General features: G+C 29.1%; 3 protein-coding genes across 3 annotated transcripts; 1 reads left to right on the top strand and 2 right to left on the bottom strand.

The window, feature by feature from the left end:
- Positions 1 to 1,306: 1,306 nt before the first annotated feature.
- LOC126686224 (metalloendoproteinase 4-MMP) lies at positions 1,307 to 2,581 on the top strand. Its single transcript, XM_050380269.2, has one exon. The coding sequence runs from the start codon at positions 1,386 to 1,388 to the stop codon at positions 2,439 to 2,441; it is 1,056 nt and encodes a 351-aa protein (XP_050236226.1). The 5' UTR covers positions 1,307 to 1,385; the 3' UTR covers positions 2,442 to 2,581.
- Positions 2,582 to 11,543: 8,962 nt separating this feature from the next.
- LOC126687545 (uncharacterized) lies at positions 11,544 to 12,639 on the bottom strand. Its single transcript, XM_050382106.2, has 2 exons — positions 12,364 to 12,639; positions 11,544 to 12,110 (listed from the first exon to the last, which is right to left on the bottom strand). The coding sequence occupies exons 1-2, from the start codon at positions 12,459 to 12,461 to the stop codon at positions 11,807 to 11,809; spliced, it is 402 nt and encodes a 133-aa protein (XP_050238063.1). The 5' UTR covers positions 12,462 to 12,639; the 3' UTR covers positions 11,544 to 11,806.
- Positions 12,640 to 22,319: 9,680 nt separating this feature from the next.
- On the bottom strand, positions 22,320 to 24,997 carry LOC126686185 (probable plastid-lipid-associated protein 11, chloroplastic). The gene is made up of 4 exons (XM_050380232.2): positions 24,461 to 24,997; positions 24,313 to 24,378; positions 23,756 to 23,907; positions 22,320 to 22,601 (listed from the first exon to the last, which is right to left on the bottom strand). Exons 1-3 carry the CDS (start codon positions 24,940 to 24,942, stop codon positions 23,808 to 23,810), a joined length of 648 nt encoding a protein of 215 aa, XP_050236189.1. The 5' UTR covers positions 24,943 to 24,997; the 3' UTR covers positions 22,320 to 22,601; positions 23,756 to 23,807.
- Between the last annotated feature and the right edge of the window lie 398 nt (positions 24,998 to 25,395).

Here is a 25,395-nt window from a genome sequence, read left to right as displayed (position 1 = left end):
TGTTATTTATATAATAAATCAACAAACTTTTACGATCTTAGGATATTTAATGATAAAAAATAAATAATAATTGAATATTCAATTATCACAAACGTTTATAGACTTGTTAAGAAAATAACGTGGCATAATTGCGAGTACAATAAACACTCCAAATTACGAGGTACTCATATTATTATTGTTTTGCAATTTGGTGTCCACATCTAAATTATTTCAATGGAAGGTCTTTCGGCTAAAATGCGTATAAGACAGCATTTATTTCGCTTATTCGGCAATAGATTTGTACTGATTTTTGTCTGAAAACTTATTATGTATGTTTAGTATCATGTTAGCGGAGAGTTTTTTAGATTAAATTATACATGTGTCTGTTACGGCAAAAGAAATTCACAGGCTCATTAAGTAAAGTTTCGACAGTTAGCGGTTTATTTTAATGTTCAGGAGGCTTAGTGACAGGGGGTCTAAATAGTTGATTAATAGACTTGGAAATCATACGAATCAATTCCCATTTGGATGGATAACAAGCTTTTATGTACGGTACAAACACTTGAGAAATACAGTTCAAAGGTAACTTTAATTTTAGACTTCTCGCAATGACGTTGCTAGGTCACCAAACTTAGTCCAATTGTTTACCAAAAGAGAAATAATGCAAATCAATGTCTTTCTTTGGTTTCCCGATATGTTCTAATTTATTGTAGAATGTAAAGTTGTTGACAAATGTTATATATATGGAAGGATATCTTAGTTTCAAAACTAATAAAGAATAGATTTATCATCATCAAATCCTTGAAAGACTTTAGATTATTACAACCCAACATCAAAAGAACCACCATTGGATAAAAAAGTTATGTTAATTTCCAAGTTTATCTCTAATTTCTTTCACAAGTCATATCCTAATCCTATAGTTCATCATCTAATTTTATAGTCTATGGATCCATTTCACAAGCATTTTCTTTAATACAAATACAGGCTAACATGTTTAGATTAATTGAAATCGAGCTAGATCATGTCCCTTAGAGCAATAAAACTTTTTTATAAGACTTATAAAAATGTTCCAAATGTAAAATTGTCCCGCTCATTCACAAATATTTTAATTTTTTTAAAATTGTGTATTTCACTCACGTGATTTTCTATAGAAATTTTGAATGTGTTATCTCAAATGAGATTTATATTTCTTATTCATGGGCATAATAAATCAAATGCTAAAAAATAAAATTTGAAATTTTGCAAAGTCAAATTGGTTTATCTCCATAAATAAATACAAGAATTTCTCATGAATCATATATAGATAAAGTTAATTTTCCATAATATAATCACAATTACTAAAACCCACCAATTTCTTTATAACAAAGCTTCCTTCTTCACCAGCAATCAGAATCCAAAAATTCACCATGCTCCCTTTCTATCTCTACATTTTCTTTATCATTTCTCTCCTCCGCAATCTTCCATCCACCATTTCCCGACCAACACCAGAATTTTCACAAGCGGAACCAACTATCAGTAACTACAAAACCTACACGTGGCAGAATTTCAGTAGCTTCCTTAATGCCAGCAGAGGCAGCCACATCAGCGGGATGTCCCACCTTAAAAAATACTTCCACCATTTCGGTTATCTTCCGTTACGAGACGTCGTTAACCTAACGGATAACTTCGACGCTCGATTCGAATCGGCGGTTCTCCGGTATCAGACTAAATTAGGTCTTCCGGTCACCGGTAAGCTTGACTTTCTCACCATATCACAGTTAATGGCGCCACGATGCGGTGTATCCGACACGGTGCACAAACTACATACTTCAAGAAATTATGTTTATTTTCCGGGGAAACCTAGGTGGGGTCGGAACATACCTATGAATCTAACGTATGCATTTTCGCCGGAGAATTTGAGCAGTTCTTTAAAGATATCGGATTTAAAAGAGGTTTTTAGTCGTGCTTTTAGTAAGTGGGCATCAGTAACTCCGGTGAGTTTTCTGGAGACAAGTGATTACAATTTCGCCGACATCAAAATAGGATTTTACAGCGGCGACCATGGCGACGGAGAGCCGTTTGACGGAATATTAGGAGTATTAGCGCATTCATTTTCACCGGAGACCGGTAAGCTTCATCTCGACGCAGCAGAAACATGGGCAATTGAATTCAAAAAAGAGAAATCAAAAGTTGCAATAGATTTAGAATCGGTGGCTGTGCATGAAATCGGACATTTGTTAGGGTTAGCTCACTCTTCCGATAAAGAAGCGGTGATGTATCCGAGTCTAAAACCTAGAAAGAAAAAAGTTGATTTGAATGTTGATGATATACAAGGAATTCAAGCTCTTTATGGATCAAACCCTAATTACACAGTTGGTTCTTTGTTAGAGTCTGATATTTCTACGAATCAAGCCGTTCAGCTAAGAATCATGTGGATTACGTCTTTAACACTGATCGTATGCATGCTTATTTTCTGCATGTAGTTTGTGCGAGATAGATAAATTTTCTACGTATATAATGTTCATATTCTTTTGCTCGATGTAATTCTATATAGACATTAACTCTTCGATTGATTTTTCTTTTTTATTATATGAAGGTTATTATGACATTATTAATATTAGTATATATTATGACATGGAAATTCATATCTTGTCAACTTTTGATTTAAATATATACGAATTTAGTTTAGTCAATATGAATTCATATATCTACAGCTATGAAGAATGATTTTATTTCTTGGCAGTTCGGTTTAGTAATTTCACATTTTTAGTAAATTATATCTAAAAATCAAGTAAAAAGTTGAATATCTAATTAATATAAATTATAAAATTTACTATTTTCAATTATTTTATAATAAATTACTTTTTAATTTTTTTTAAAGATTTGATAATAGCAAATATATGTTAATATGCACCACATGGAAATTTTAAAATAAACCCGGTCCATGAATTTTTCATGCAGCATATTGTTTTTGATAAAATTGGATAGATAATATCTTTAAAGATCATGAGATATATTAGAATTAATTTATCATAAAAATAATTTGAAAGTGATGATTGATTTTGTGTAAAAATAAAATTTGACGATTAATTTTGTCAAATATTAAAGTTTATATTATAATTACAAAAACGTTGTAATTCATAATTTTTTTTGCAATTAATCCGAATAAGAATAGCTAATCCAAAAATCATATGCACCCCTTTTTAACATTTATCTAACAAGGACTCTACTGATTCCAACGGTTCTTCATTAAAATTTGAATTAGATTGAAGGTAGTTCAATCATGGATTTGAGCAAGTTAATGAGACTTATTTTAATAGGAGGCTTAATGGCAAATAAAATTCAAATCTTTACTATTTTTTGCAATTTAAACCAAATCTTTTAATTTTTACAATATTAGCCAAATCGTATTGTTTATGTGAATTTTTTAAGTTTTTTGCAACTTTTTGTGACTTTTAGTATATTATTATACATAAAAAATAATAATAGTCTAATATTTGAATTGAAAACAACAAATATGCCCACTAATTTAACTATTATTGCAACAATGAAATATAATTTGTCTATTATTATAAAAAATAAAAGATTTGGTTTAAATTGTAACAAGTCGTAAATGTTTGCGGTTTTTTTATCATTAAGCCTTAATAGGACAACTAATGAGCTATGGTTAAATGATATAAGTAATTGACGAAATTTTATTAAAATCGTGAATTTAATTTTTATTATAAACATATTCTCTTTCAAGTTATCAAAGAAAAGAATTAATCGGATAAAACAATAAATATGAAAAATCTGAATAGCACACATACGTTACGCTTCAAATCTCTTTTTATTTTCAACATTAAGCAACCAAGCTATTTTGGTTTCTTATATGAAGAAAGTAAGACTTTTTTTAGCTTCTATGATAATGACTAGAGACAATAACTAATTAATTGGACAAAACATTTTTCATGGTTTCTTTTGCGAGTAATCCAATAAAATATTCTTCCTTTATAATATATTTTTAAAATCAGATATATAATTTATCTTTCACTTTATTTAGTAGTTTCCTATTCTTAAATTTCTAAATTCTAAATTTCTAATGTCATTTAGTTATGAAAAAATTTAAATTTTATCTACCACATAGATCATGGTTTTAAAATTTATATATATATACACTTTTACTTTTACTTACAAATATATTCACAGTTCATTTGAAGCCTATGTAACGTGATGTTATAAAAACACACACACTAAATAAGATTAGTTATACAATATCTAACACGTATAGCATCGCTCTACATCGGCGCTATTAATTTAGCAAAGGTCATACATGATATATGCAAAATGATTTTTTATATATATTTTAACCATTTTATTTAATATATTCCATAAAAAATTATTTGGACATTCAGATTTGTCAATTTTATAAAATAGGACAAATATATCCAACCTTAATTTAAACAATTTGTAAGCACATATATCTCATTTTAAACCAAGACAAACCCTTCCTAAAATGAAACTAAAGATTAATTTTGCTAAATAATTATTTATGTAGAATTTAAAATTTCTAAAAATAAATTTTGAAAATAGATGTAACTTATAACTTAGATATTTTTGTTCTAATTTGTAAAATTGACGGATCAGAATGTACAAATTATAATTTAAAGATATATCTAACAATATAAATAAAGTTATGAATATAAAAAATCATTTTGCGTATGATATATTATCAAACATACTAAAATTATAGGTATATAAATATATTTTACCACATCTTGTAGCTTTTAATAAAAGGTTAATGTCATAAAAATTCACCAACTTTACACATTTTCTCATTTTAATCATGTAGTTTAAATTTTCTCATTTTCATGCACGAACTAACACTTTTTCTCAAATTCATACACGGTGCTGAGGTGTTACGGCTCTATTGGTGTAATTCGCTGAGGTGGAGGTCAATTTACAGCAATGAATGAGTGCCACCTCAACACCGTGCATGAATTGAAAAAAAGTGGTAGTTCGTGCATGAAAATGAGAAAATTTATACTACGTGATTAAAATGAGAAAACGTGTAAAGTTCGTGATTTTTTTTGATATTAACCCTTTAATAAAAAATTATTCCTCATTTCTATATTGCAGTTAAGTTTACTGGTTCATGGCGTCTGTCCTGAACATCTCTTCGGTCGGGGGTGGCCGCCTACCTTGCCCTAGTTCTGCCACTGCATACATTTATGGGTCTGCCTGACTGGTGTTTAATGGAGCAGCCGTAATAATGGTTGCATATCATTGGAGATGTATGGTTTCAAACAATATAAATCTCAAAGTAATGAAAATAATATTGAAAGCCACCTGAAAAGCTAAGGTAGGTCCACATTAAGTGGTTGAAGTGATAATTTAGTTCACCAACTGTGGGCTGTGGCTGGCTGTTGATAACTCCAAACTTTTTTATTTTATTTTGTTTTGTTGATTTTTTACCCACTCTTCACTTGAATTTATTTGAATTCTTTTCTAAGCAAAAACCACTGGTCAGACCCAGAGATTACACATTAAGGCTCAAACCCAATTATGAAGCAATTTCCAGCAAGCCCATATAGGATCTTTTATAATTATTTGTGAATAAAAGTTCAACTTTTCACTTTTTTTTGCAATTTGTTTTGTGAATTTTAATATAATATCTATTCATCAATTTATTTTTTCAAATTTATAGCAATTAAATTAAAAAATTTAAAATTTGATAATTTATAGCTTTATATTTTTCTGGCAGCTCGTCGTTTCATATTAGACGATGCAATTGCTTGCTCATTTCATGGTATGTTCGAATTTTAGAATCGTATTTTATTTTATTGATTTTTTTTTCAACGGTTTGGAATTTATTTATTTCGAAAATTAATTTATTTTGGATTTTTTTGTTATTCTTTGAATGTTTCAGTCTCAACTGGATTCATTTGATTCCTACTTGTCGATATAGAAATTTTGAACTTGATTTGATGATTTGTTATTGTGGGAGATTAAGAAAAATCGCAACAACAATGTCTTCGAATAAAAGCAAATGATTACTGAAGATTTAGTTTTTAATAAAGATTACAAAAGAAACTTAAATTCATGTATACATCATTTTCCGAATAACAAAAAGTTCATCTCTATCTTTTTATGCTTCAATATTCTTTTGTTTTTTACCAAATAATTCCCAAATGTCGAAGAACCATGTTATTTGCCAAAGAGACTTATACCGTGAGTGCGAGAGGAAACTCCAATAATCAAAGAAAACATGCAGAGAAGGAGGTGATATCCATTTTAGGTCGCGAAGAGTGAAGATTTAGTTTTAGCTATTCTATTAAGGTGTAGCTCAAATTCAACTTTTGTTTATTTGTGTATGGATTTCTCCAGATCTTGAATTAGATAATATTGATTTTATTTTTTTATTTTTCAGAACTGTAATTTAGATGTGTGTAAACCCTTTAAGTACTGGAGACCAATTTTTATGGTTTTAATATACTCGCAAATTCATTATAATAAAAAATCTTTGCCCCATAAAAATTAAAAAAAATCAATTTTACAAGAATCAAGAAATGCATTAATATTAAGGATTGAGATTCTGTCAAGTTTATTTTGAACTTGAGGGGATCATGTTCGCGATCTATACCGTTCATTACAAAATGAACGGTGTAGATAAAAAAAGTACAATTTTAATTAAATTAATCTACACCGTTTATTTTATAATAAACAGTGTTGATCGTAAACATGACCACCTCAAGTTCAAATGAACTTGAGAGAATTCCAATCCTAATATCAATGAGTCATAATTCAGATGGTATAAGTGTAGACACCAGCACTATATTCAATGCACATACACTAAAATCTTAAGGGTATATTGATAATTTTTCAACTGATATTAAATATGATAATTGTTTTATGTTTATAAAAATATAAAAGTGACAATTTTATTATATGAAAAAAAAAAGAATAAGAGAAAATATGACAATCCAATTTTTACGTAAATCACCAAAAAAAAAGTTTTATTTTTACTAATAGTTACGACTAAAGTCCAATTTGTTAGTCGTTGGTTAAAGAGGCATAATTCGAGTTTATTATTTTTTGATGCACTTGAAAACGCTTTAACCATCTAGATTAAATAAAAGTATGGACTTTTATTTATTGGTATCCTCATCTTTTACTTGCGGTGTTATTCTTGATGAACGTGACGAGACCTCTGTGTTTCGCGATCAAGGATAGAACGACCGCATTTACATTTCAGAAAGTTAGATGCTTCAACCACCAAATATTTTATTATGTAGAAAATCAACACATATATAGAATCAGAATCATTGTGCTCATCGAAAGTCAATCAACATTCAATCACCCATCAAAACTTTGTCGTGGTAGTATTATTTTGTTATGCAATATTAGATTGTGCTCATGAGTCATATGGGTTCATTTTCAACTCATTTAATAAAATGAATTGTCATAGCCGTAAATTAGAAATTACAAAAGCTATATGCACTATGGATTTATCGTTGACATTTTCGACCCTATGTTATCCAAGTGCTGCAATGGAAGTAAAATTTGTCCATTGCGGCGGAGCCATAAATCTCTAGAACTATGAATGATCATTCGACTTTTTTTGCAAAGAATTTATTATCCAATTAAAAAAATCATTCAGCTTTACTATTTTTTTATTATTAATTACATCAATTTATTTAGTTTTAATTATCCGAAAAATATCTCACTTTTTCGACTTTTTTAATTTATAATCTCATCTTTTAAAATTTTCAATTTTAACATATTTTTCAATTTTCAATTTTAATTGTAGCTATTTGTCCATATTGGTGTGTAAAAAGTTCAAATATACTTTTTATTTGTATCATATTGTTCCAATTTGTACTTTTATTATAAAATATTTCAAACATGAAAAATATGAAGGATTTATTTATTTATTTTTCTTTCTATTTTAATTTTTACAAATAACAATAATTAAAACTGAAAATTGAAAATAAAAATAAAAATTAAACATTTTAAAAGGTAGTCATAAATAAAAAAATAAAAAAAAATAAATATGTTTAAATAATGAAACTGTATTTATATAATTCATATTAGGCTTAATGCCAAAAAAGACCCAAACCTTTCCGACTTGTTGCAATTTTATCCAAATCTTTTAATTTTTGCAATAATATTCAAATTATACTATTTTGTTGTAATAATATCCAAATTGCACTTTTTATGTGAATGTTTTTGAGTTTTTTGCCATTTCTTGGGACTTTTACTAAATTATTATATATCAAAAAATAATAATAGACTAATATCTTAATTAAAAACAACAAGTTTAGCCATCAATTTGACTATTATTGCTACAAAAATGCAATTTGGATATTATTACAATAAAAAAATGCAATTTGAATATTATTGCAAAAATTAAAAAAATTAGATATAATTGCAATAAGTCGTAAAGATTTGCGTTTTTTTACCACTAGCATATTATTACGACCCCATCCTCACCCCCTCCTATATCTTGTTATGTTTGTCCGTCACCAAGCAATTTTCTATGTATATTATTCAATGTTGCTTAGGTTGACCTAATTAATTAAATTAATTAACTAAACATTTTATGTTTGTGGGTAGTGGGATAGTAAATGCCCCCACCTAATAAATCTTAGTTCAAGTTGGAACTAATTGAAGCTTCAATTGACTAATGTAAACTAGTAAGAAGAACTTATTTCTATTGGATTCACAGGATTTCTTACGTTAATAATGCCAAATAATAGCGACTTGCTTATTCGTGTGTTTCATAAGCCAACCATATCGACGTTTTCCGGAAGACAAACAAGCAATCCTTCAGAATCTTCCGAGCAGATATGTTTACAACTTTATATATATTTGTGATTTTATTACCTCCATATATCTATTAATAATATATTTGTGATTTTATTTAATGTATATATATTTTATAGGTGTGTAGGATTTTCTTCATATGCATGTCGAATTTGCAAAAAGGGATGATGAAAATTTCTGTCAGCTTGTGCAAGAAGAAGAATACAATTTGACATGAAACCCAAATCATTCCAATCAAAATAAATTTCTAAAACTAAGAATTGAAATTGAATATAGATGCTTATATAAAATTTAGTGAAAATGATACATATCTAAAATTTGGAATATTTAATTTAATTTGACACGTAATTTTCAATTTTTGATAAAAAAAAAATCAATATCCTATATAAAGGATTGGGCTCACTTCAATTTCATACGTCAAGTTAGGTAAATTTACAAATTTTCTTATAAAATGACAAATATAAACTTAAATTCTTTAAGCTGATCTACATCTTTTATTTGTAAAGGAGGGTATAGATACCTCTTAAAATGAGTGAACTTGAAAAGATCACAATTTTTATATCAAATTAAAAATGTTTAATCATTCGAAAATATCACACCTTTTTAATATTTTCCGTTTTTTTATAACCCAATCTTTCAAAATTTTCACTTTTGACTCATTTTTTAATTTTTAATTTTAATTATAGCCATTTGTTCAAATTGAAGAGGAGAAAAACTTAAATATATTTTTTATATTGCTTTATATTATTCAAAGTTGAATTTTTATCATAAACAAAATCAAATATGCAACAATATGAAAAATATATTTGAATTTTTTTCACCGTAATTAAACAAGTTGCTATAATTAAAACTGAAAATTAAAAAATGGATTAAAATTAAAAAATTTAAAAGATGGGACTATACTTAAACAAAAAAATCAAATAGTACTTAGAATGAAATTTGTATTGTGAAAAAACAGAAAAAATGTGAGATTTTGATTAAATGTGTTGCTTAAAAGAGATAATAATGTCCATCTTTGATTTGTTTGCTAATTAAAAGAACAAACAAAGCATGTGAGGAGTTGATGATAGTTTGAAAATTAAGGAAAGAGGAGACACATAGTACTGAGTCATAATTTGCTATTTATAGCGATTTGAGTTGCCTTCATCTTCAAATTAGGTTCACATGAATATCAAAAGCCTTAGTTAGGCAGAGGGAAAATTAATTGTCAACTAAAAAGAGATTATAAATGAATGTTAAATTATTTTTGGCTTCATTTTCATATCAATATCCCCATTTAGAAGGAGATTTTGTTGGTTTGTCATAAATGGCCAAACCAAATTCAGTGGAAGAGACCTTATCAATTAGTCTAATCGGAATTTAACACAAAATCATCTTCATAATTAAATAATTAGCTAGAAAATTCATAAAAAAAATATTAGCTAGAAAAAAATATCTATATTAATATTTCAAGAACAATGAACTGACTGATAACCCACTATACATTATCAATCTTCCCCAAATCATCTCGTCTTTTCACTAAGATGCACCATCATCCCTTAATTAATTATGATCAGGAATTGTTTGATCCAGTTCGATTTCATGGTAAACCATTCTTATATAAATACATTCCAATATTTAAACAAAGTAAAGTTCTCATGAGAGGAGTTTATATGAAGATTCTATATAAGTGAGAAATTTCTTCATATATAGTAAACTTGATTTTTATGATATTGATATTTATGTTTTTGGAAATTTTTAATACTAACTGTGTCTGAATTTTTATGAAGCTACTATTTTTGTATTTAAATTTTATTTGTTTTAATTAATATTTTCAATTTTTTAAATGTGTAGCGAGTACTTTGAACAATTTTTTAATCAACGGACTACTAACAAAAGCCTACAATAAATTTAAATTTATAGTTATGATTTATTATTTATTTCAAGTAAGCAAGTGTTCATATGCAAATACTATTTTTATTTTTTGCTATGACAATAAAAATTAAATAATTATGAAATATTTCTTATAATTTTAGTACATTGGTTATTAAAAGCAGTTAATAATACCGATTTGATATACTTTTTCTAAAAAAAAAAGAAAAAAATAGAAAGAAAGAAATATAAGTTACTACACTGAAATAAATAATGAATTTAAAAAAGTTTATACACGTACAACCAATGTAATTTTTCCTTATTTGTTCTTTTTTTCTTTGTTTGGACTTGCTAGTTGTCTTCCGCCAAAAAAAAGAAGGGGCCTAGCAATTAAAGGCTTTCAATGAATCTGTAAAAGTTTGCAGGTTTAGGTACTATGAATTTCTATTCTTTGGGGTAAAGCATTCAATTCTCCTTAAGAGACTCAACCATAGCTCCCAAAATCTCCCAATAACCCACTACTCTACTCTCACACATAAACCCTACAAAATTAGTTCCAAACAAAATAACCCCTACAAAATATATATAAGTAATCCACCTAGTTTTTCTTTATCACGTAAAAAATTGAACCCACGACTTTAACATTTTATTATCCGACACTTATAATCCACTTATTATCCGACACTTATAGCTTTTTTCGTTTATGTGCTGCGAACGAACACATGATCCACATTTTTGTATGCTCATACTTATCCAACATTTGATCATCACCGTTTGGTTGTTTTACTCATAGTTTATTTTCCGACCGTATCAGATTCTTTAATTTGTCATGATCCAATTATTATTGATATTGTCTGCTCGACAATTATGCACGAAAACTATATATAGGTCAAAATTCATATGCTTTTTAGAGGTCTATGCGCATACAATAATAACAAAACAAGCTAAAAAGTTTATATATTTATAGGTAGTAGTACAAAAGGAATTCTGGAAAAAGTTAGAGCTTGAGATCGAACTTTGTGCCACAGATCATATTCAGGAAACTAAAGTTGGCATTATTTTATTAACAAAACTTATCCGATCATCATCAAAAACATAAGCAAAAACTCACAGCTTCATTATAACATATAGTTTGATTATACTCTATATATAATTACTATATAATATATGATCACCAGGTGATCTTGTTTTTCTAACACATGACATCCTTAAGAAGCTTGTACCTGCGAGTTGCTGTTCTCGGCGACGGTACACCACTTGGAGCGGACTTTCCTTTCTCCGCAGCGGGGGAGGCGGCGGCGCTGTCATCTCGATCATGATGTTGCTTGATTTTATCACCTGAGGAATACTCCGATCGGTTTGTGATTCCTCCGATATCGTTGAGTCCGATAGATTTCTTTGAAGAGTTTCCATGTCTGGCATTTCTTTCTTCGCTTTGACACCAATCACATAGCTTAATTGGCTCCGAAAATTCGCTGTAGTAGTTGCTGCAATACCTGTTGAATTATATATATTCAAGATTATCATCAGAAATTTTTAAACAGAAAATTGTAAATTAACCTAACTCTGATGAGAAAATATATGAATTCAGTTATATGTGGCTATCAAGATGACGATAAATGCATACATGCATGAACGAGCTCAAATAATATAAGCGCTCAACAGCAAACAAGATATATATATGTACATGCATGTGATTATATATATGTGTGTGTTTGTGTATATGGATGGAGGAGAAAGGCGGCGTACGAGTGTTGAAAGCGGTGGCGGCATTTGCTGCAGCGGAAAATCTTGTCGGAAAAACCGACGTCGCCGCACATGCAACATACAGTTTGGAGATCCACCATCGGAGCTAGCGGGCGGGCGAATAATTTGTATAGGTAACAGTAACAGAGCGAAAAAAGAAGAGAGAGGGATTAATAAGGAGGAGGAAGAGTAAAATGTTGCTTAAAGTATTTATATAAAAAGATACATGGCAATGGATTGTGAGTCGGTGTGTGTATAAAATGTTGAGGACAAATAATAATAAATTAATGGAGAGGAGAAATATGTACACAGGTAGACCACAGGTTGCTTGCAGTCGTTTTCAGTTAGGAGAGAGAGTGAGAGTGAGAGATGTGAACCTTAAAAAAATTTAGATGGATAAAATGACAGATGTGTCCTTGCTTTTTGCTTTTTTGCCTTTGCTTGTCTTCTTCTGGTTCTTCCTTCTGCCATACTTATGATTCAGTTTCTTCCTCCACGCTCTGAAAAGGTTAGTAACATCCCCTCGCAATTTTATTTAAGGCAGTATATATAAAAATATATTCATCTGAAACATATGCTTTAAGATTAGCAATAATACACTTAGAGACTTGGCTCAGTTGGCTAAATTCTAATGATATGTGTATAAAGTTGAGAGTTCGACCCTCAACATTCACGGACAATGCGCCTACTTAAAAAATATTTGACATTAACTCCCGCTAACCTCCGCTGACAATTAGAGTAGGCTATTTTTGATAAAAAAATAATTAGCAATAATAAAATTGATTTTTAATATATTTTTAAAATAAAAAAAAATAAGCTCTTCCTATAGATGAAGTTGCATACGACAATTAACATAGCCTTCCGACCCTACCTAATAAAAATGACAAATGTATTTCAAAAAAATATCATTTAGTTCACTTCATTTTTTAAATGCAAATCGTAATGAACTTACAATTTTTTAATTTGGTGTAGACTGAATATTTAAATTTCATCTATAATTGTAAAAACGAACATCCATAATATATAATTATCTAATTCATTATAACAAAATTCAATCACTCTTAACTTTTTTTTAACAAAAGTTTATAATTTAAATTACAAAAATATTTGTAATGGTTAATCTTCAGATTTAAATTCAAAATAATACCAATATTGAATCTTTAAATTTCAAAATATTTGTTATCCATATCCTATAAAATATCAATCTTATATAAATAATTTATTTAAATAATAAGAGAAAATACAAGGCATGGAAACAAATGAAGAAGAGTGAATGTACGCGCGGGGGTGAGGCTGAAAGAGTTTATCTTGGGAGACGTTAAGTGGTGAAAACGGAAGTAAAGTACAGAGCTAAAAGAGTCATCTTCGTAACTGTTGGTGTCTAAAACAAGAAAGGGACATAAATGTAATTAAATTAAATTCTAAGGGGTAAAATAGGGAATGTGATTAATGAAAAGTACAGTACCGCGTAGCTTTAGCAAGTAGCTACCACCACTTGCCTTTAAGCCATGTCTCCTCTCAGTTTTATTTCCCTGCTTTGCACCTCCAAATCTATTCTTCTGTGATCGTAAATCTCAGCCGTTTATTTCTCTCCCAAAAATTAATAAATTTATTTCAAGATTACTAAATGTATTTAGGATCTATAATTATTATTAGCTTATCATAAACGACTTATATACTCACCATCTAAATATAGTGTATATATATTTAATAATTCAAGTAAAAATTTCTTTAAAAAGCATATAAAAATCTTGAATTCACGATATTATTTTAATATATGAAGACAAAATAAATTATCTAATCTGTCTACTAATATATACACATTATAGTACATGAACATTTATTGAATACCTTTAAAATAAACTACATTATAGTAATTAATTAAACAAACTTAGTAATCTATTACATATAAATTTAAATGTATATATAAATAGAAGTATTGGTTAAATGTAATAACTAAAAATGCTACAATATTAAAACAAATTTTTTAAATATTTATTATATGAATACATTTTAATTATGTATCATGAGTTAATTCATTAATATAACTAATTAAATTAATTTCAACATATTATTTACAAATTAGATAAATTATAGATCCGATTAATTGGTTTTTTATATTATAATAAGTTTGTCCTTATATATGATATCTATTCAGTCAAAATCAGTATAATTTTATGTCGTATTGTTTAAATCGACCATGTCACAAATAATTATCCCATTATTTATCATATCAAAATTCTATTTTAATAATTACAATATCTAAATATATACTGTATTACAATATAAGGTTCATAAAATCATAGCTAATTTTAATTCAAAATCTAGAATTACTATCTTAATTCATATTTCACTAAAGAATGGGTGAAGTATAATTTATATTTAACTAAATGATAGGCAATATTATAAGTGAAAAGTATAGGTGAATATCGATTAGGACAAAAAGGAATGGTGTGATACACACACAAAAAATTGTACAACTTAAAAGCTGATAAGCATCAAGTGGACCCAAGCCTTTTTCCATCAAGAAAAGGGAAGATGTGTTCAAAAACGCATTTTATGACAGTGTGCATCTAATTGTATTCCTTAATCAAAAAAGACAAGTGCTTAATTAACTTTTTTAGTGAACTCAGAAAAGGTTTAGTGGAATATTGAATTAATTAATTATTGTTTATGTCCCATTTGCACTTCTGTTGAATTGACTAATAGTCAAACACTACTTGGGTGCTAACTAAATCATAACGGCTTTCGCCAAATTATGACAATTTAGACTCCAACCAAAGAGGCGTTATTTCTTTAATGCGTTGGTCGCATATAAAAATAATTTATATCGCACGTTATTTGGGAGTCTTTATGTTTAAACTTTGGAATTCATAAATTCATAATGTTATGAAGACATTTATCTAACAATTAAACTATATTAAATATGTGGCCAAAAAATATATGATAAAAGGACACTAACTTTTTAAAGGGGCGTTATTTTCTTTTTTAAAATAGAGTAATATCATTAAGCTAAAATCAAAAATAGTTACATACCTTCAAAAAATGCAGAAAAACTATTAAATCATTCCTGCTCATTTGATAAAGAAAAACGTTTTTTTTTTGTAAATAACAACATTATTACAATCAATTTGCAAAAATAAAAAGATAAATTAAATAATTATGTAGCTAGTTTAATACATTCGTCGCTGAAGGGTCAGTACCCTCGTCGTTAGTGACCTCCAAAGCATCATATTCCAAAATTATATTGGACGAACTTTTTAACCAATCGAAAGTCTTCTTATTATCAATAATTCTTGCCATCTTAAGAGAGAAGAGACTCATACTCTTGTCTTCTTGATCCAACTTTGCTCATCACAGACCATGTAGGCAACCCCTATGCCTTTCTTAACAGAATTATTGATTCTTCTTCTACAGTTTAGCTGCATTCTGCTGCTGCAAGCTTCAACCTGCTGTTGCAAGTTTTAAAGTCAAACACCAAGCTTCAAGGTCAAACATAGCTTGTTTGTACATCTCATGTCAGCTCAGTACAGTCTGGCATTGCACACACAGAATGTGTGTTTTTCTAGCTAGTATAGATAGCTTAGTTAGGAAGTAATCTGTAGTAATCAGTATAAAAGGAGTAGTACTCCTTGTATTCACTAATTTTCATATCAATAAGACTTAAATTTTCTGATATTTCTTCCCACAAAGACAACCGCGTCCACACTCATTTTCCACCAGTCAAGTGTCGAGACCGACCACAACACCTGTGCGGATTGACACTAATTAATCTATATAATATATAGTACTATTTTTAAAAATATTTTACCGTAGAAAATAGTTTCTATGATCATGTTCAGTAAAAAAAATCTTTCTAAATATTATATTTTAGCTACTATTAATATAAGTTTACGACATTAAGAGCTTAAATATTCAATTAAAAGAGTATGCGCCAGTATCTATAATAATTCAACATGAATTTATTTGGATTTTGAATAAAATAAACATTATAGGACATTCTAATTATTAAGGTAATTTAAATTTAAAAATCTCACCATTTCATTCAAAAAATATATATACACAAGTATACATTATGATAAATGCAAAAAAAAAATGTTACGACAATTTGCTCTATTTTATTCTAAATAAAAATAGTGTTATTATGACGTGATGAATGACCTCAATTTAACATGTTTTGAATCTCCTTTCATCCATTTTGGCGTTCTAAGTGTGCGTGCACCATATGCTATTACTTTTCTTTTCTTCCATTTTTATTTTTATTTTTCTTTTCTTTTTCTAAACAACAAGCCTATACCATCTTATCATCACATGCTTTGTTCACTATCAATTGTAATAAAATAAACAAACATATGCCGGTCTTCTTTTTCTTAATACTAAAGTCACATTAAGATATTGACATATGGTTAATTAATTATTATATGATGATTATGTATGAGCTAACAAGAAAGATAATAATAAATTGAGATTTTATAGATATTTATTTATAATTATAGAGATTTTGCTATTGAAAGTTTTCAATATATTATTTTTGCATGCCTAAATAGAATTTAATTTTCGTATTGTTTATCTTCTGTAAAATTCTATAATTAATGGCATCGTAGGAATCAATGAGATGTATAATTAAAAATTTAGTTATATATAAAAGAAATTGAAATGTTGTTAAAATAGGGGGAAAAGATATGGTAATGGTAGTGATTGCGATGGAAAACTAATAGAGATGCTGGTAGGTTTGGCAAAGCTACCAATATCTGCATTTTGTGTTAGGCCAAGGTGGTTTGATAATTTCCATTAAAAGAAAAAAAAGGTAGTTTGATAATCAATTATTTTGACATAAAACAAATGTTTTATAAATTTTAAACAGTTATGTATACAAAGAAATTAAAAATATATAACTATTCTTATTAAAACTGACAACTTTTAATTATCATAACTGATAAATCACCGAACTGCAAGGTGATTTGATAACTGTGAATAGTTTAAAAAATAAGAACAAAAGTTCGAAAGAACGTCGAAAGAAATGACCTTTCACTTTGACACTCAAATCAGTATGAGTAGAAAAAAAAATATTACAAAAAAAAATGTGGTTAGAATTTTATCTCGATGAAAGTATATATGGAAGGTCTACAACAAGTCAGGTGTTTCTCACTAATACCTGGATTGATTGATGAGGTGTGCAATTATGTTATACGTTTTGAAAATGTGTCATATAAGAATGATGCAAGAAACACTTCTCATATGTAATTGACTCGTTGTGTCTTTGTTTTCGATCTTCCTGAGCAACTAAACTATGTCTAGTTCGGTATTGATTTGCTTTGCACATCGCATCTCTATCTCGGTTGCAAATCTATGCGACTATTAAGGTTTTTAGGGAAATAGAAGGTGTCGAGTTGATGCGTCTCGGGTGATTCCTCTTCTTGTAGTGGGCCTATTTAATTGAAATTGTTAAAACTGATTATGATATTGTCGGACTTGGTGATTTTTTTATGCGCTAAGAGTTGTTCCCTAATAATATGTTATCAACATTCTAATTATACAAACAAGACGATCACCTTTCTTACATTTAAAATTTCATTAGTATCTATCGTTGACCTAAAGTAAATATAATTTGGACATCAATATTCTGATCCAACCGGTCGATGTATAATTCTTTTGGTTTCAACAATGCACAAGCAATGTCAACATTTCACTCCTCACCAAACATACAAATATATGATTAAGAAAATTGAAAGCAAGGGTATTTCTGACAAAATAAGTGCATATTATATTCTCAATTATATGTTCTCTCAATGACAAGCCAAAAATATCCCATCCTTGAATTGAAGATTCAGGACCATTAGCCTCTCCATGTCACTATCGCACTGAAAACTATGAACAAACGAATTGGGAATTTATCAAATTAATATTTTTATTTTATAAAGATTAATATAGTAAAATTGTATTAATCTTCATACAACACCACCATGTGTTTAGATAAATTTTCAATTTAAATCTTCATACAACCGCATCATCTATAATATAAAGGAAATAAACAAATGATTTAGATAAAAAATATCCAATAAGTAAATTATTTGATTCAAGACTCTCAAATTTATTTGTTTTTTCAGTTGTTATAATAAAAAAACGTAATTCAGATTATATATTACCTAGTTCACATATACAATGCTTATGCTGAACAATTATATATAAAAAGTAGCAATCAAAGTTATCATAAATAAAACATAAAAGGTTTCTTTTGTCTAAAACGTTGATTAGCTGAGCAATTTTTTGGTCTAAACGACATTTTACTTCCAATTTTTGAAATAAATTTGTTGACTTTAAAAAGAAGAATTTGATTTCTCCTGAATTTAATTTTCATAAATGATCAAAATGTGGCCTAAAGATGATACTTAAATTATTTTTATAGTTAGGGCTACGAGATCTATATTTTTAAGAATGAAAAATACTTTATAACCCTCATTTTAAATCATTTTATATAATTCTAATGTATATTTTAAAAATCAACTTTTTCATTATTACGTCATATGGATTAAAAAAAATGGGTTAAAAATTAAAGATAATCTCACATTGCTTAGGAGAACAAATATAAATGAGTTTATAAGTGTGAAGCTTCAACCATCTATTAACTAGTTCTAGTTATTATGTCATGATTGAACCTAAACACCCTCATAAGCATATGGGTGGATTGTCACATTTTCACCAATTTATAATTAATTACTTCCACCAATAATTCTAATAAAAAAGGAGGGTTGTATAACATTATTCTCTAAGAATAGGAGATATTATGAGCTAAAAAGTTAATAAAAATTTATTTTACCTTCAAACTTAGCATAAAGATCATAAGACAAAGTTCATAATTTTTTAAAATAATATTCACAATTTGGTTTATTTTACTTATTAGCTTAGATGGAAAAATATAATTAAAATATTACATATAAATTGAACTTGAAATAGTAAAAAAATTAGTAGTAACCAATTTGAAGCTAAAGGAATATGCACTTATTCAAAAAAATGTTTTTATCTATAATTACGAGATTAGTCTTATTTGAAATTTGTGTCAAATTTAAAAAGTAAAATAAAATTCTGTTGAAAAAACAAAATGCAACCACGTATTTATTGAAGAAAAGGCATGAAATGTAGCGGTACATGTACTAGGAAATAAGTAGGGGTGGGCATGGACCGGTTAACCGGTCCATGAGGGCAATTTGTAAACCGGTCTATTGTAATACGATTTTTAAAATTAAAAACCTAAACCTAAAATTTTAAACGGTTAACCGGTAAATCGGTTAACCATAAAAAACGGTTCGGTTTTTCGGTTTTACGGTTTTTAACCATATAACCATTAGAAAAATTAAAGACAAAAAAAATAAAATTTTAATTCTATTTGTTTTTTTAGCAAACAAAAAAAACCTATAGAAATTCAAATTATATTAAAAATATAAATCTAAACTATCTTATGAATAGTTAAGTCAATGCAAATATTTAAAACTGTTATTATTTATAAATAATTTATGAGTAATATTAAAGCTAGGTTTGTATTTTTTGAATTGTTTGTGGTGTTGTTCACGTCCACTTTCTACTATTTATATACTTAAATATTCCTATTTCTGTTAAGTAAATATTTTAATAAGGAAAACAAATTTCTTTTTAAATATTTTCATATATAAATTCTCCTAAAATATATAAATATTCCTAAATAAAATATATGTCAATATATTTTTATAATTAGATTTTACTGTGTATATTATAAAATCCATATTATTTTACAGATCATAAAATATATCTTATTAATTATTAAAAATATATGAATATATATATATAAACCGGTTAACCGATTAACCACGGTTTTTAGAAATCCAAAACCTAAACCTAAACCATTAACCATGAAAACTAAAAATCAAAACCTAAACCTAAACCGTTGGACCGGTTAACCACATTTTCCGGTTCGGGTTTCCGGTTTCGGTTCGGTTAATCGGTTTGACCGGTTTTTTTGCCCACCCCTAGAAATAAGAGTGCAAGTTTTGGGCACGGCAACCGCACGCAAATGTAACCCTAAAGGAAAACACTTTAAAAAGTTGATGGATTATAGGGACCACCAAAGATCTGCACCAGAAATCTACGTATTCTCATCCTCTTCAACAAACCTTCACCATCCACGTTGCTTCTTTACTCATCACCCATTTTCACTATTCTCATGTCGTGTCACCTTCCAAGCAACTTGAGAATTTTTTTTGCTTGGATTCGGTTTATGATAGATTTATGAACCAAATCAATTAAATGCTATTAAAAATATGAAGTGAAAAAAATATATATTAGATTTCTAATATTTGATTGGTTTAATTTATAAATTACGTACGTCGCTAATCACCTGTTTTCTTGTAGTGAAAAGTTATAAATAAGATGTGCAACATATAAATGAAATGAATCCGTTGTCTTATAATTTTGAGTTAAATATGGTGTTCAGTCTATAGTTACATGGTTCTCACATTTGTTTCAGCCTCATGAATGTATTCTTTATATACATTGCGCTCTTTTTAGCCAAAAACTGATAAAGCCAGTCCGGCTAGGGTGGAATATGGTGACCACAGTTGTGCAGCATGAAAGGATTGGAATCTTATCTTCGATATAAAATAATATTACACTTTAAGGAGAACTTGTTGAATAACATGTGATGAAAAATTTCACATTGAAAAGTTTTTTTTAAAATACATTAGAAAATTGTAAATAGAATGTAAAATATATAAGTGAAATGAACTAATTAACTCATTGCTTTAAGACTTTGAGTTGAATATGTTGTCTGACCCATGGTCATTCTGCACCAACAATTATCCACCTCAATGTCTACCCTATGATATTTATAAGCTATTATGGAACAGCTATCTATTATATCACGGTGATAAAGAGCGGTTACTAGCTAGTTAATTACTCAGACAACGTTCACATGTCCTATCAACATTTTGCGCAAAGCGGAATTTCGCACAAGTTCAACTAAACACTGAAGTAGACGATATGACTATTATGAGTGGCGGGGTTTAGTAGACGAGCCATGGAGATTTGTTGAGGCAATCTCAGACTCGTTTGGAATTCGAATATTATTAGGTCGGTATCACAAACGACAACTTAGTTATTTTTATTTTACCTCAAGCAGATAAGATGATATAATTGTTTAGGGCACATCTAATAATTTAATATTTTTTAATAAAATTATTTAATATGATCGATTATCACGTTTCAAATTCAGTAAACATTTACGTACAGTGTATTAAATTAATATTGTTGCTTGAATGAATCTAAAGTTTAGGTGAATCTGGTTATTTAAAACGACAACACTATTCTTAGAATTGTTTTTCTTTAATGTGCTCATTTAGGAATCTTGAAATCTTATGGCAGAATTGGAAAAAAAAATGAAATGAAAAGAAGAAGCAGTCTGCTTGTCTGAAACCGAGCTCGCCGCCATAATGTAACTTGACAGCAAAACAGTAGTTTCAACTTTCAACTTGCCACCTATCGTATTTCTTGGGCCCATAATATTTGAGGCCTGGAATAATTTTAGACCCACACAACCGGAGGCCCACTTTCAATTCATCTCTCCTTAATTATGTCGTGAATTTCAGCTCCATTGATTGAGACAAATAAAACCCATTTTTGGAGAGACCTTTCGCCCCACCAATTTCGGAATGTATTTCTTATTGGAATGCCTATGCCTATTGTGTACTCTGAAATGCAGTATTTATTGTACAGTTTTATAATTGTCGGTACAATTTTTATTTTTGATAAGTTGCTTCTTTTGTGTGGTTCAACACTAGTAATCAGTAATTAACAAAACAATTTTTATATTAATTATTTAGTTATAACTTATTACTTGTTTCAAAACAAAAGAACAAGTTACTTTTAAAAAAAACTGAACTAATAACAGTTTTGGAATTTGTCCATGCGGATTCAACCTCGAATACTTCGACTTACTTGCTATAATCATTCTATCAATTAGATGATCAACAAATTATGTACAAGGCTCGTTATTTCATCAAGTGGCACAGTAAAATCCAAGCCGCAATAAACAAATTATACGAACATGTACAAGTATATATAATTTCAACCAAGTTGTTGGTTGGTTCATAGACAAGTGGTACGTACCAGATCATATACTCATTCTGACCAAGGAGCACGAGCGACAATTAAATAATCACCACGCACTGATATTCATAAGCTGTAAATCGCCATCCCCGTAAGCAGATTCGAATCTAAAAATTAGGAACTTACAATGATCAGGCTATTTCATATTTATATTATAAGCAAAACAAAAACATATGACAAATATACTGTAGATGAAAAACATCCTCAACAAAATTCAGTGTGTTTCTAATATGACAGAGAACCTCATGAGTACAGAGAGTTATCAAATATTTATCTACTGACAAGTTGATTAAAAACTGTCATAATTTAGCATCAAAAAATAAAATTATTCACTTCAGGATAATAGGAGGAGGTGGCAGAAAATGGACAAAAAAGATAAGATGATTACCCTAATTTAAGTTTTGAAAACAAAAATCTCACCTGTAAATCATAGATTATGCTAAAATGTAAGAAAAGAAAAAGAAAGTTCAAACATGATCCTAAACCTCTCAAGTCTTAGCCAAAGTATTCTGATATCATCAAAAATCATCCGAAATGGATGGTATAACAGCTCTAATGAATTTCTAATTCAGAAGCCTAGCACTAAAACTGCTAAAAAGAGTTGACACTTGAATGGAGCATCTAAGTAAGGACTAACAGATTTTAGAAGCTTCCTTGAGGTAACCCGAATCTCCATGAATTCCACATGACATATCGCATTAACTCCAATTTCAACATAATCATACCTCATAACTAAATAATGGTTGAAACAAGAAAGTGCGACATAGAGATAATTGAACAAGCTGACACAGGAAACTCCAAAAGACGAGCAGTGTACCAAACAGTTAATTGCAAGCTAACAGTTGCCAAACCTTATGATAGAGAGGCAAATGACCTTAGCCGTAACAAAAGAAACTGACGATGGAACGACGACTGAAGATTCTAACATTACTCTTCCAGCAGAAGTTAAAAGCAATGCAGAGAAATAAGGTCAAAATGCACAACAGCAGAAGCAAATAACAAAATGCAGAACTAACGGCAACGAGCCTCACAGTTGGTCCACTAAGAACTCTGCGGAGGGTGAAAAGGAGGCGCCGTGTTCTCCATTCAATGAAATTTACATACTGGGAACAACATAAAGCTACTACAATGGTAAGTCAACCAAAGGAAATGATTTATTAAATCGATCCAGTTGGTCTGAAGTGGCGGTAACATCATCCCTAAGATAAGCAATAAATTTATCTATATGGTTCAATTATTTGTTTATGTTATAAGACACTACCTTTAAATCTTTCCAGAATCATCACATTGTAGTACATCACCATGTTTGCCCTTCATTCTTTCCAGGCATAAGGAGCCCGGTCAACAACTAAATAATCTCCTCTGATATCCTTCGCTACTCGAATGTCATCATCAAGGAACACCGACTCAAACCTATACATTATCCAGAAGCATTAACACACATATATAAACGTTTTTGCGGTTAATGAACTTTAAACTTTTTAAACTCGGTTATTATTTCATTTTTTACATTTTGTTAACCCTTACTTGGTGAATTCAGGCGAATTATTGCTTATGTGGCCGACGGAAAATTATCCCCTATATTGACCGGAATTGCGATTTTAACCCCTATTTTAGGAAAATGAAAGCCGAGTTGCCAAATTTAACAAATAAAAAAATAATAACTTAAGTGTCTTATAGTTCAGCTAAATCATAGAAATCGACAACTAGCTAAAACTTTACTAAAACCCTTTAATTATGCTAACATTATTCTAAACAAGTGTAGAAACAAAACTTACTGCTATAAAAATAGAAAATTAACAGAATCAGCATACTCACCAGCCCTGTCCAAACGGAGGTAACGGAATCTCCCAAGTTTTCCCTCTCAAAACCGCACTTGTAAATCTGAAGAAGCATTTATTAATTAATTAATTAACAGCAACTAAATATCATATAAATTTTCAAAATCATTAAACATATGAAGTACCTGAAATTAACTCTCTGATTAGAAGCGATTTCAATATTTGACCTAACAAAAAAAACACCGTCGGGAGGGAAAGTGATGACATTATTGAGAGAGTTTTTCTCAACGTCAATGACCTGTAAAACGTCGCCAGCTAGGGTACCAAACAGCGGCGCTTTCTCCACAATGAAAAGCTGTTCCTTCTCTGTAGTCCAAAGCAACCGCCACGTGGAAGACAGTGAATTATCGGTGGTGACGGATCCTTTGCCCAGTTCTGCCAGTTCATCAATGGCTTGGATAATTAAAGCTCGTTTTTCAGGGTCTTTCTGTGATTTGAGACCGCGGTCTTGGTCTGAGATGAGAGTGAGGAGATGCTGTTTAGCTGATTGGGATTGGGTTGCGACGGACGAGCAGGTGATTTTAGGAGCGCTGTACAAGCAGTTGAGTTTGAGAGTTTTTTCTGTTTTCAAGGGAGCTGGTTGGAGAAAGCAAATTGTAGTAGCCATTGTTTTGTCGCGCTGCAAATTCTTTGCAAGGGATGATAAATTGGCGGCTACACATTAACGGGTTTTTTTTAATAATTAAAATATATTGGACTTTTATTTAAGGCAAAAATGCTTAAAAACTCTAAAATGACCTCTTTTTATTTAAAAAAAAGTTTAAATTAATCCTTCATATATTAATTTATTTGTTTTTTTCAAATGGAAAAATAATGATACAATCCCTCTATTTAGTTGGTTTTAATAATTTTATCATTAAATTAATTAAATTATCAATTTTTTTATTTTGAAGTACAGATGAAAATTAAAAATCCTAAATAGGATACAATTGAGAATTCTCTTAGGTGGTAATGGAATTAAAAAAAAGTTCAAAAGTGGAGGAATTTTCAGTATTTTCGCCTTTATTTAAAAACATGGCTTTTGCTACGATGGGCCTTATCTCTATGAACAAACTCTTGT

Source organism: Mercurialis annua, linkage group LG6, assembly GCF_937616625.2.
Source record: "Mercurialis annua linkage group LG6, ddMerAnnu1.2, whole genome shotgun sequence".
NCBI lineage: Eukaryota > Viridiplantae > Streptophyta > Magnoliopsida > Malpighiales > Euphorbiaceae > Mercurialis > Mercurialis annua.
This window is presented reverse-complemented; position numbering and strand designations above follow the sequence as displayed.

Coding starts and splice junctions, on each gene's coding strand:
- LOC126686185 (XM_050380232.2), bottom strand. CDS start 24,942: ATGGCTACTACAATTTGCTTTCTCCAACCAGCTCCCTTGAAAACAGAA. Junction 24,379..24,460: donor AATCAGAGAGTTAATTTCAG/GTACTTCATATG, acceptor ATGCTTCTTCAG/ATTTACAAGTGCGGTTTTGA. Junction 23,908..24,312: donor CCTCCGTTTGGACAGGGCTG/GTGAGTATGCTG, acceptor GATAATGTATAG/GTTTGAGTCGGTGTTCCTTG.
- LOC126687545 (XM_050382106.2), bottom strand. CDS start 12,461: ATGGTGGATCTCCAAACTGTATGTTGCATGTGCGGCGACGTCGGTTTT. Junction 12,111..12,363: donor CGCCACCGCTTTCAACACTC/GTACGCCGCCTT, acceptor ATAATTCAACAG/GTATTGCAGCAACTACTACA.
- LOC126686224 (XM_050380269.2), top strand. CDS start 1,386: ATGCTCCCTTTCTATCTCTACATTTTCTTTATCATTTCTCTCCTCCGC.